Raw genomic sequence first — 12,362 nt, 5'->3', positions numbered from 1 at the left:
TTTCTTCTATAGCTCTAGGAAGAAATTCGAAGCTTTTACTCCTTGTATATATGGGGGTATGGGATTTCTCTCTCGTCGCCATAAGTTCTCTGTTACGGAAGAACCAAAATCGTTTACTCGATTTGTTGACATGCTCTGAAATGTCATTGCGCGTGGCCGGTGGAACTATATTTTCGTGAATGGGTTTGCCTTCTTCTATTGTTTTCCACTTAGGCTTTTCCATTTTATCTTTACCGAAAAAGCTCATTCGAAACTTGTCCCGAAAACTAAACGATTTCTTGAGAGGTGATCCTCCTTCATCATCTGACGGTGATTTATCGAAGGACGGTGGCGGTGAGGGTGGAATAACAGGTAAGCAAGAAGATAAAAAACCAGTTGGTTTCGCTACCGCCAATTCATTGGACAAGCCTCTGACTGGTATGTTGCTGGGTTTAAATCGATCAGGCAGATCACCGAGGAGACCACGTTCTATTAGTTGCAGGTTTTCCGCGTTAAGTTTTCTCAGCACGTCAGGCCTTTTTACACCAGGTTTTCTGTCTTTATCCATGACTTAAACGTCATCACTAGCCCGTGGTATGATTTTGACTGCCATATCGCATATCGTGATATCTCCTAACTGATAAGATGTGATAACGCCCTCTTCAAACTTGTTTCCATTTTTATTGAAACATACCTATATTATATTTATATAATATAGACAGAAAGAAAAGAATTTATCAAAATCAAACCTAGCTATACTATATTTAATTGCTACATACAAAACTGTCCAAATAATGTTTTAATTTATTGAAAACTTTTAGCTGAATATAAGTCTATTATTATGACATGAATATATTATCTGGTAAGGGGATAATGAAGAAAAATGCCTTGTAAGCCTCGTATTCGTTGCCAAAAATTTAATCAATAACACCATAGAAACATTCACAAAAAGGTTCTCACAACCTCACTGTCCGGTTACAGTAAAGAGACAGCAGTGCATTTACTTTTACATGTTCAAGATACGTATCAGTATTAATTTATTTAATTGTATTTCTGCAAAAGGAACTAATTAGTTTTTAATATAATGCGAACTAATTCAGCCCTGACGCAGTCAAAGTGAAATCAGTGTTACGCCTAACGCATGCCAAATCAAACAGAACGGCAATTATATATTTCCCACGATTGTATGTAGCGCACAGACGCGGAAGTAAAGTATAATGGTGTTTTGTTATAAAATAATAACAGAGTTGCCGAGACGATCGCGATGCGCCTCGCCGAGAAAATCATCACCTATTGGACGCTGTTCTTGTGGTAACAGATACATTGTTATATTTTAGTTAGCATTATCTGTGATGAATACATTTCTGTAATATATTAATGATATGCTCGAATATTATAGATATTTGATAAATATTTAAGCTTTTAGATGATTAATGCAATGCAGCTTAATTATAACTTTGCTATTTTAATTTACCAGGCACTTAATCTTTTTCAATACAAATCCCTAATTTCACCCTATTGAGTGATGAATTTTCTGAAACGCTTTAACCCATTATAATCTTTTATTCATTAACTATAATGCTTTAACAGCTATTTTTGATTCATTTACAAATCTAAACACCGATTTCTATCTTTCTAACTTTTAAAATGACGAACTTCCATACAAACTTTTATCCTAAGTTTCACCCTCTTAGATGATAAATTATTGTAAAAAAATATTTAACAACTGTCTTCAGCTGTCAAATAAGCCCAAATATCGTTTCCCATATTTTTAAAATCAGGAATAACGAATTTCTACACAAATTTTTAGCGCCAAAGGAGATGAATTTTCAAAAACCCTCTTTGGGCTCACCAATAGGTACTCTATAAGGAAATTTACACAAAACCCTAATGATATATTCCGATAAAATTCCCTCGTGTATCATTATAAAAATCAGATTGGTGGTTTTTGAGACATTTTTGATGTTTAGAAGTTACTATGTTAAAACGTAATTTACACCAACTAGACTTAAATATTAGGTCAAAAATTACATTAAAATTATTTTTTTAAATATAATTTCAGATCCTATAAGCACTTTCGATTGTGTGGCAAATAAAGGCGAAGTTTGGGATTTCATTCCTGATCGTGAATGGAAGCTATTAGCAGCTTTAGCGAGGAAAAGAGACGATGAACGGATGAGGGAGAATCTTGCAGAACAGTTTCAGAAATTGTGGATTAAGGAGAAGGAAAATCGTGAGATGGTTTGAAAGCAATTAAATAATATTTTTCGTAGAAAGTAGCTTTATGTTACGTTTGTTAAAATATATTGCAAACTAGTGGTCAGCCCCGGCTTCGCTCGCGTTTTGGGGTTAGTCGTCAGTTTTAAGGTTGAAAAAAGCAGTAGGTCAAGCTTGCTTCATACGAAATTACATCAAATTTGATTCAGTGGTTTGGCCGGGAAAAAGCAACAGGGCCAAAGTTACAATCACATTTATATTATTAGTATTGATGTCACATATTTTCCTTTTGATTAAATACGTAAAAAGATCCAGCAGTTTACCTTATTATCAACAGCATTCCGTTTAGATTTAAAAAATATGTAAATAATGTTTTCCTCAAACGTAAAAGTTGGCACATTTATGTTATTTTTGTAAAGGCAGTGGGGTTCTCCTACATGGCATAGGTCAGATTGTGAGTTAATCTTCTTACCCGGGCGTATCCTCGCAGGTAGCATCAACTACCTGGTCAATTTGTTTTGATCTAGAAGGTCATAGGCTTAATAGGCCTAACGTCCGTCATTTTTATGGAGGACATTTAACTTACACACTTCACTATAACTCAGCCGTAGATTATAATAATAAATTAAGCACGAAACTCGTAATCAAAATTGTATCATAATATTAAAAAGGCATTACAATGCACCAGCTCATATAATGCATAATATACTTCAGGTAGAAGCTGAAACTTCAGAACAATACAAACGCTATCTGAACCAGAAGAGAACAGAAGAGAAGTATCACAACGAATACAAACGCCTGCAGCGAGATGCAGAAGAGCAAATCAAAACAGGCCAGCTGTTACATTGCATCCGGTATAAAGAGCAGAGGAGCGCAGACTTGCTCGCGTGGAGGGATGACCAAAAGGTAAATATGAAAAAAAAAACAAAGGAATGTGCTTTACAAACGCAGACATAAAGTAGACTAGCGACCCGCCCTTGCTTCGCAAGGGTGCAATCCTGATACAAAATATACTACAGAATGTTATATATATAGAATGTATAACAGTTACTAAATATAATACACAACGTTCACAGCTTTTCGTCATAAGACAATACAAACCGCTATGTCCTGCATTTTAAATCTGTAATATCTTCGAAAATATTCATTTAAATTACATACTTTAAAAGGTCTTGTTGATCTATCAGAAATGCACAATATAGTTAAGGTACTCAATTGAATAAGGAATAATGCTGTATTGCTTAAAATCGATTCGTAAATAAGCCATTATTTCTGGTAAAAAGTAAAGGATAAAAAAAATTATTATTGTGGGATATCCCTAAGAGATAGACATATTTTTGAAGACCTTTTTAAGGTGTACATTATTTTGATCTATCTCGTAGGGTTCAGCCACCGTTTGCAATGTAAGCGCAAGAAAATGTGTTTAGTTACATCACATGAAAACTCTAAAATTCTAAAAAGAAAAATCAGTGTTCCTCTGCTATATTATGCTTGAATTATACATAAAAACTTTCCTTTTGAATCACCCTATCTATTCAAAAAAAACTGCATCAAAATCTGTTGCGTAATTTTAAAAACCTAAGCATACACAGGGACAGACAGACAGCGGGAAGCGACTTTGTTTTAAACTATGTAATGATGGTAAAGACAGGAGAACCGAGTTGAGAGCGGACAGAATTCTGTCCATTCGCTTGTGTTTGGAAACAACTGGAACTGCTTATGTCTAAAGTTTTGCTCTGTCGCTGTACATTTTAATTAAAAAAATAAAAATAAGATCTATTCTAGAACTAGATGCTTGTTCCCTACTATTTATTACCATTCCGTTAGGTGATACCATTTACAAGATCAAACGCATTCTAAAATATGTGGACGATGACGTGACCTCTTGAACTGTCAGTATAGTCTGTGGTTTTCATTCGCACTTAAAAGATAATCTATATTTAAATAAATATATAGAGAGAGACTACATTATTGTGAGTTTGTGTTTGTGATGGGTAATCTTGGATACCACTACACCTGTTTAAATAGTTATTTCACCATTTGAAAGATAAAATGTACCAGATGGACATAAGCTATTTATTATGAGCAAACTTATGTATATTGTGGGTATTATAAGTAAAATTAGCATGGCTGTATAAGTCTCGAAATTAAATAAAGATAAATTTTCACTTTAAAAAGTTGTTATATAAATATTTACAATTTTCACTCCTAGTAAAGATACAAGATTATTAGTATGACTTCTATCTTTCGAATATACCAGTTTTATTGCGTACAAGGGACCTATGAGGCAAATCCCAGGTCAAGTCGTTAAAAAGTTTTTGAAATTTAAAATACAAAAAGCCGTTGATCTTGTGTCGGATTACAAGAGTGAGGGAATATAGAGTGCACCTGTGTTTCTGCACTCTCTCGTGTGATACGTATGTTTCCCTTGAGATTTGTCGCCGTGGCCAAAATCGGTCAGGATGACATTAAGATAGCTTTCTGGTGTACTGTCAAATATGAAATAATAAATAAACTAACTAATTAAAGACAATAAGATTTCGACATTTTACTAATTGTTATATTCCTAACACTTAAGTCTTAACACATCAGGTGTCGGAGCTGGTTGGCAAGGCGGCGGAGACGGCGGCGCGAGCGCGCGGGGCGGCGGACCGGCGCGCGCGGCGCGGGGACGTCACCGCCTGGCACCGACACGTGCAGCTGTTGCACGCGCGCCGGAAGGCGGACGACGCCAGTGCACGACGAAACGAAATGCTGCGGAATGCTTCGCAGGTCGTGTAGTTTACTTTATTCTGCACCTAGTGGTCCAGTCAAGTAGGGACTTAAAAAGGTCGAGTTGAGTTCAAATTTAATTAGTTAGTATACTTTAGTGTCCCGATTAATATTCCTAGTTTACGACCTCTCGCGTGTCCATATGATACCACAAAAAGTTTTTTGAAAAATACCTTATCTCCAATGCCACGCTGAAAACTTGTAAAGTAAAAAAAAAATCTGCAACTTTTTTCACACTTTTTATTCAGATAAAAGGCTACCGAACTTGCAACGGAGTAAATTTCAGTAAATTCCTCCAAGCTTTTCTTTATCCTTACAATATTACTTAAACAGCAAATGTATAAAAAACATATACATACGTCGGCACACATAGAGAATAATTTAAAAAGGTTAAACATCTTATTATTTTACTTAACAAACGCTCCTCGAGTTTTTCAAACAGTATACCTATTAACTATCATTAACATTTAACAAGCACACCTAATTAGTACGTCTCGTCTGTTTATCAATGGCAAAATAGCTAACCCCGACAGCACTGCTAACGGTATTTACAAATATCAAATGACGTCATACATTGCTGCATTCCAAAACGTCGTATCTTAATCTTAACAGCTTTGGAACGGAGAATACATAAGTATATGAGGATAAAATTTATTCGATATTTACAGCGTCTAGCCATCAGCAACACCCTAAGTTGTTGGGAAACCTCCCTAATACGTCAAGAAATGGCAGCAATGGATGCAGCAAGGCGTGCGCACGTTGTAGCACTTTGCGCACTAAAAGACGCGCGGAGTGTGCGCGTTACGCGCGCGAGGGAGACGAAACGACAACGTGCGAGGAGATTGGCTGCTATCACCGCTCAAATGAGAGAAGCCATCAAAGGGAATTAAATACCATTTTTTTGCAATTTGAAACCTAAATAAAAGAGAGAGAACGATTAAGTCATAAGAATAACATTTAACTAAAAAAATCATAACATTATAAAAATGAATTTATAAGTAAATGAAACGCAGTTAATAATATCTTAAAATTGTATGAGTTTAATACAAGAATTTGACCGCAAATACAATGAACTCACTTACAATACAATTCATATACAAAAGGATCCAAATATAAATTAAAGGTTAATCTAACCGCCAGTTTCTGACGCTGATCATTTTACATAAACTAATTACATAACTTCAATATAAATTTTCATTGGTCGATTGCATCCAATGACGCATTAGGCTACCAATAAGCGCTCAGTATTTAGACAGAATGTAAAATTTCATCTCGATCAGAATTTCAGAAACTTAAAAGGTTCGTTTTATGTATCAGTATTATAAGTAATTACAAATACTGTGTTGTAGAATAATGTATTGATTTATTGTGAATTTGTCTAAGTATATAAAATGTTCACATATTCAAAGTTTTATTAAATTCATTAACGAATTTAAAGTAATAGAATAGAATCAAATAATAATTAATTAAATAATAACAATATATCTGTAGAATAATTGAGCTCTCTCTAAAAAATATATAAGCACAGAACGGATGGTTTTTATGCTTATATATTTTCTAATAAGTATGTAAACGACTTTTATTTTTAGAAAGCGAATAAAATATGTTACTTATATATTAATAAATTGTTGCCAGATTTTATGTTTATACTAAAGCAATGACCTCATTTAACTGATTCTAGATACTAATTTTGTATAGGTAGTAAATAAAACAATATGTCATAAATACAAAAAACACATTTATTCAGTAATTATTTAAATAAATAAGTGTACATACCCATACATTACTTTTGCGTTACTAAACAAAAATTATAATATTGTTATATTATTTTTACCCTGTGGTAGTAGGGCTTTGTGATCAGGCAGCCCTAGGTGGGTAATATACTCACTAGTTATTTATTATACCATCTACAGCAATACTCTAATATAATATCCATGTGTTCAGGTTTAAAAGGTAGTGAGCCAGTATAATTACAAGCGGACAAGATATATTATCACGATATAATTACTAATTACTACGTTATTAGTTAATTTTTTTAATTACATTATCTTTGCAAGACAATTTTGTCAATCATTTAAATTTTATACAATATCACGGAGCGGACGGAATCAATTCAAAGAATAATTTCACTGGTTATTTAGTTACACTATAAGTAATTCTAATTAAATTATAAACACATCGTAACAATACTAGAATACTCGCTACTGTTTGACTGTTATTGCAATCTTAAAAATATTTAGATCATTTAATTATTGGACTGTTTTCTGTATATCTGAGTGGCCTAAGGATTGTCTACACCGTCATTGTGGATTCTATTCCAGCGTTTTATCGCAATTGTATAATGACGACAAATATCTTAGTAAAACAAAACGAAAGTACCTCGCAAATAACAAAAGACAGAGGGAGAAATGGATCACTGCTCCAATTGAGTCGGGAGGCATTCAGTCGCAGCGGCCAACGTAGCTTTAGCCTTCTTGTAGTGTCGCAGCACGGCCTCCGCGCCCGCCAGCAGCGACTGCGCGTGCGCGTGCGGTTGCGTGTGTGCGTGCACGTCCGCGTGCGCGCGACGGCGCTGGCACACGACGCGCCAGCGGACTGCGACGCTGCCGGTCGACACGTATCTAAACTTTGCTTCCTGGAAATGTTACAATTACAGACTTCAGGGGCCAGAGTTGCTGCAATGTATAAATTACTACTTTTCTACTACTGAGTTTTTACAGAAATAAAAAAAAAACCAAATTGATTAGACAAAGTGTCCACAAAATTTAATTGAGCACTCTTAATGTGTTCATTAAAGGACTATATAGTTTATGACGTTTTTTAATGTTGACCATTAAATAAATTGTACTTAATATAAACAACATTAGTAAATATTACACAAGCCAAGAATATAGCATAATAAAAAAGTGGATTTCGTATTTTTAGATTTCTGTACATGAATTCAATTAAATATAACGAGATACCTAAGAACGTATGCACCTGATTTCGGGCTTAAACCCAGGTGAGCACCACTGAATTTTCATGTGTCATCAATATGTGTTTATAATTCATCTCGTGCTCGGTGGTGAAGGAAAACATCGTTAGAAAACAGCATGTACATATCATTTCAATGAAATTCTGCTACATATGTATCACATCGGAGCAGCGATAAAATCCAAAATCCCAAAGGGAGATGTGGCCTTAGCCCAGGAGTGGGACATTGTGGGCTGTTACTTTACTGCAGCTTTTCAATAAAAATGATTTTCAATAGCAATTTAACTTACATACAATTGTGGATTAATCAACACATCCAAATCTTTGATCAAGTGACATCCACCGACAAAGAACCTTCTACTCTCAGCTTCCACTTTATCCAATTCTTCTGATCTCGAGCAGGACAGATCGTGTCTATGTTCCCCGGGCTCTAACGAAAGAGTGAGACAGCTATATCCTTCCGTACGATGTCGTCCCCACCAATCAACGGATATCGTTTCTAGAATGATCTTTAGAGGATTGAGATCTGGAAATATTAAGTTCAACATGATTGAAAATTACTTTGGAAAAACTCTTGTTTTTGCAAACTTAACTCCTTCATCTAGCATCCTTGTCGAATAGAATGTTAATGACCCACTGACCTAAGTTGTAGTAGTGGAGGAATAAGTTCCAAACTAAGAAGTACAGCAGTGGTACATTAACACTGTTAAGTGCTACTTTATTTTAACTAATATTGTTGATGTCCTTCTGAACGATTTTGATTACGGCTACCTTTCTTAATGTAAACCAAACAATTGCTCAGGACAAATTATAATTCGCAAGTATGTGCGCAAACATAGGCGCTCTATTCACTGACAGATTGGAAAGCAATCTCACGAACGGTTCAGTTCAGAGTTCAGGCACAGGAGCATCGACTTTGAGTGCCATTCTAGTTATTTCTTAAAGTAAAGTTACCCATTCCAGTAGCATACTCCAGTTCCAATTCCACCACGTGCCCGTAACCCCAGAACTTCTTATCTTCTCTTCTCGATGATTTGCTCACATGTGTTCTCCCTTTAAGGTCACCTTTAACGGTTATATCGTCTGGAATCTGCATAGTTATTTTGATAATCACGATTTTAATTAATCCTAAAAATCATATTTAATTATCCTAATTATTATTATAAAAACAAACCCGTGATGTCCCGATAGCCTGATTTTTTTTTTTATAATAAAGGTAAGTGGACGAGCAAAGTGGCCTCCCGTTGGTGAGTTGTCACCATTACCCATATACATTGGCGCTGTAAGAAATATTAACCATTCCCTGCATAGCCAACGTGCCCGCCAACCATGAGAACTAAGATCACTTTCCAAACCGGAACACAAGAATACTAAGTATAGCGGTAGACCGTCTACCACCAAATAAATAACGTGACTCCTGACCAAAAGGTAAGCGTTCTAGCTCGGGCAAGCAGAGTTCGGGTTGAGGTCCCATCGGATTATGAGAGTGAAAAATTATGAGTAATGAGAGATGCGCTTGTATTGGCACAAATACAATCTTGCGCTGTGGTCGCCCTTTAATAATAATCTATGCATATAATAAAATTGAAGTGTCTGTTTGTAATATTAAAATAACCGCTTTACACTAAATGCGTATGTATGTATACACGGTACATATATCAAAATAACATTTTTTTTAATTTTTGTTTGTCTGTTTTTCCGGCTAATCTCTGGAACGACTGGAATGATTAATTTGATAAGAAGGAGTAACTTAGGCTACAATAGTAACTTTTTTTTTAATTCAAACGCGCACGAAGTCGCTGACACAGCTAGTAAAATTTATATATTGGTAGGTATGTTATATTAAAACCTTACCTTTATTTGGAAATCAATGTACAAATTGTCCATTTCGAAACCAAAGGCTGAGACAATTTCGAATGTCACGAAGACGTTTTTCATTCCAAGACGCGGCATGACAAAATTTAGTAACTGTTGTTGCTTCTTATCCCACTTTTTAAATAAATTGTTCAACTACAAAACAAAAAAACCAAAAAGATTAATATTAAATATAAAAAAAAAACATATCGATATATGTATATATTACTCGTTCTGAGTTCACGCGGTTCTATATGTTAACACCACAATAAGGGTCAACTTTTTAGTTCTATATAAAAAAAAACTAGTTTTTTTGGACTAGGAAAGTTAAAATTCTCGGCTTATCTCTACTATAATACACAAATATTATACAAATAAACCTTCCTCTCAAATTACTCAGTTTATTGGTGAAAACCACACCAAAATGCGTTAAGTAGTTTAAAAGATCTATACGTACGGACGACAGGAAGCAACTTTGTTTTATACTATGAAGTACATCCATCTGATATAGGTATGTGGAGATATAGATTTCAACTCATGTTGACTATATATTTACACTTCAATTACTTAGTAAAACCTCTGACAGTTGTTTTAAAACAATCTTCGCCTTTGTAATATTACAAATAGTTCTACAATTAATATACTCATAGTTTTATATACCTACTAAGTGTTTCAAGTCTTCCCCATTCTCCTTTTCTTCAAAATTAATTTCCACTCCATATTCCATTGGTAGGATGTTGTCACCATCTTCAACGCTATATGGTTTGAGTTCTAAGTTATTTACATCTGGTGACACCATTAAGTAATTGTGGGTAACATTGTGATACAGAGAGAGGAGATTGAATTCTTGCTTGAAAAGAATTTGAGATTCTCTGCAATAATTATAATAAACAATTTTAAATATAATTAGAACATATTGTTCCTTATTTGAAATTAAATTAAAATAGTTTAAGGCATAAGAAATAAGGCAAAAAAAATTAAATAACTTGAAAGAATAATATCTGTAAACTTGATTATAAATTACAAATAATGGAAATTCTGTGAATTATGCTTCAAAAAATTACAATTTTACAATTAGAGATATGATACTCCTTGGTTTGATTCTAATCTATTATTATAATACAAAGCAAGGCAGTTTATGCTGAATCACAAATTCATTTTATTCATTCATAGATTCCTATTATATCCTAAAATGATGATTATTTTGTAGGCTTAACAAATACTTGCACCTCCTGTCCAATGTAAGTGTTAAGTTTATTATTATAGGACTGCACACAACAATAAAAGTAAAATACGGAACATAACAGCCAATTAATTTTCTACTGTTGGAAATTTGGAATTGGAAATACCAAGAAATGTCTCTTTTTCTCTTGATGTTTGCAGCTTATTCTACCAAAATAGTCCTGTGTGGGTCAGTGATCCCACTATTTATGCATAGTCAAAATTGTAACTTTATCAATAGATGGCATAACTGTAGAGATCTTTGCTTTATTTAATAGGTAGATTAAAAAATATATATGATGATCAAATGAGACTCACTCATTATATTCAGAATTATCTAATACAATATGCATTGCCATCCATTGGTCATTATCTGAAATATGATCCTGACTTTTGAACAAATGCCCCATTGAATGTGAGACATTATCATTCATGTCACCTAAATGTAATTTTGCAAAACAATTTTTTAAATTTAAAACACCATATGGTTTATAATTTCCTTTTTCAGCAATAGGCAAAGGCAGATGGTAGTCTTCATCAATATAAGTAAATACTTTATTTGACTTCACATTGGTATCCTTTATCATATCATGGTACTTTATTTCTGTTTCTGAACTGCAATTATATGCATCTGAATATTTTTGTAATTCATAAGAACTAAAAACTTTTTCTTGCCATTTAAATGTATATTCACTTATTTTATTTTTATCCAATACATGGAGGTGTTCTTCATACGATTTATCTTTGTACTCTTCAAAATTCGGTAAAGTTATTATTTCCTCTCTAGATTTTAGTTTTATACTGAAAAGTTTAAATTTAAAAGAAGAAAACTTATTACTGCGAATATTTCAAACGAATAAATCATACAAATGAAATAAACCTGATTATTTTCTTAATGAACTTACCAAATTAACGTGTCTTTCAAATACTGCTTAAGCCAATATACACCCATAGTTTTATTATGTTTTTTAAATTCGTGCATTTTAATTTTTAATTTTATTTAATTCTGGAACTCTGTGTAACTCAATTAATTCAAACTAACAAAACATTTAATGTTTAAAAATTAGATACTTTTTATTAGTATCTTCTGTATAAGATACATATGCCGTGAAAGGTTATGTTTACATTATTGATATTACAAGAAATGAAGAAACACTTTTAGGACGTTACCATAGAAACAAATATATCAACAAATACAAAATCCAATGACGTTCATTGCCTTCTAAAATAATTATTTTGATTCATGATTAAAAAAATCTTTATACTCTGTATTAATCGATATTTTCGATGACGAATTATAAAAAGTAATTATAGAAAAATAAATGTAAAATTTCAATAATTCCATT

General features: G+C 33.5%; 3 protein-coding genes across 4 annotated transcripts in view; 1 reads left to right on the top strand and 2 right to left on the bottom strand.

Annotated features, from left to right (window-relative positions):
• The first annotated feature begins 952 nt into the window (after positions 1-952).
• LOC113394131 (uncharacterized) lies at positions 953-5,957 on the top strand. Its single transcript, XM_026631333.2, has 5 exons — positions 953-1,290; positions 2,042-2,220; positions 2,911-3,102; positions 4,789-4,968; positions 5,637-5,957. The coding sequence occupies exons 1-5, from the start codon at positions 1,197-1,199 to the stop codon at positions 5,856-5,858; spliced, it is 867 nt and encodes a 288-aa protein (XP_026487118.2). The 5' UTR covers positions 953-1,196; the 3' UTR covers positions 5,859-5,957.
• A 1,251-nt stretch (positions 5,958-7,208) lies between these two features.
• On the bottom strand, positions 7,209-12,212 carry LOC113394129 (tectonic-like complex member MKS1). 2 transcript variants are annotated; one of them, XM_026631330.2, is made up of 8 exons: positions 12,187-12,212; positions 11,922-12,030; positions 11,335-11,817; positions 10,460-10,667; positions 9,796-9,951; positions 8,896-9,031; positions 8,232-8,467; positions 7,212-7,603 (listed from the first exon to the last, which is right to left on the bottom strand). In XM_026631330.2, exons 2-8 carry the CDS (start codon positions 11,996-11,998, stop codon positions 7,382-7,384), a joined length of 1,518 nt encoding a protein of 505 aa, XP_026487115.2. In that variant the 5' UTR covers positions 11,999-12,030; positions 12,187-12,212; the 3' UTR covers positions 7,212-7,381. The 2 variants fall into 2 exon arrangements, with proteins under 2 accessions (XP_026487116.2, XP_026487115.2); XM_026631331.2 differs by lacking the exon at positions 9,796-9,951 and having other exon boundaries at positions 7,209-7,603.
• LOC113402369 (RNA-binding protein 12) overlaps positions 8,303-12,362 on the bottom strand; it is a 188,265-nt gene continuing 184,205 nt past the window's right edge. The window contains exon 4 of the transcript XR_010309494.1: positions 8,303-8,314. The gene's annotated coding sequence lies outside the window, so the exon portion shown is untranslated. The remainder of the gene's footprint in view (positions 8,315-12,362) is intronic.

This window comes from Vanessa tameamea, chromosome 21 (assembly GCF_037043105.1).
Source record: "Vanessa tameamea isolate UH-Manoa-2023 chromosome 21, ilVanTame1 primary haplotype, whole genome shotgun sequence".
Classification (NCBI taxonomy): Eukaryota; Metazoa; Arthropoda; class Insecta; order Lepidoptera; family Nymphalidae; genus Vanessa; species Vanessa tameamea.
This window is presented reverse-complemented; position numbering and strand designations above follow the sequence as displayed.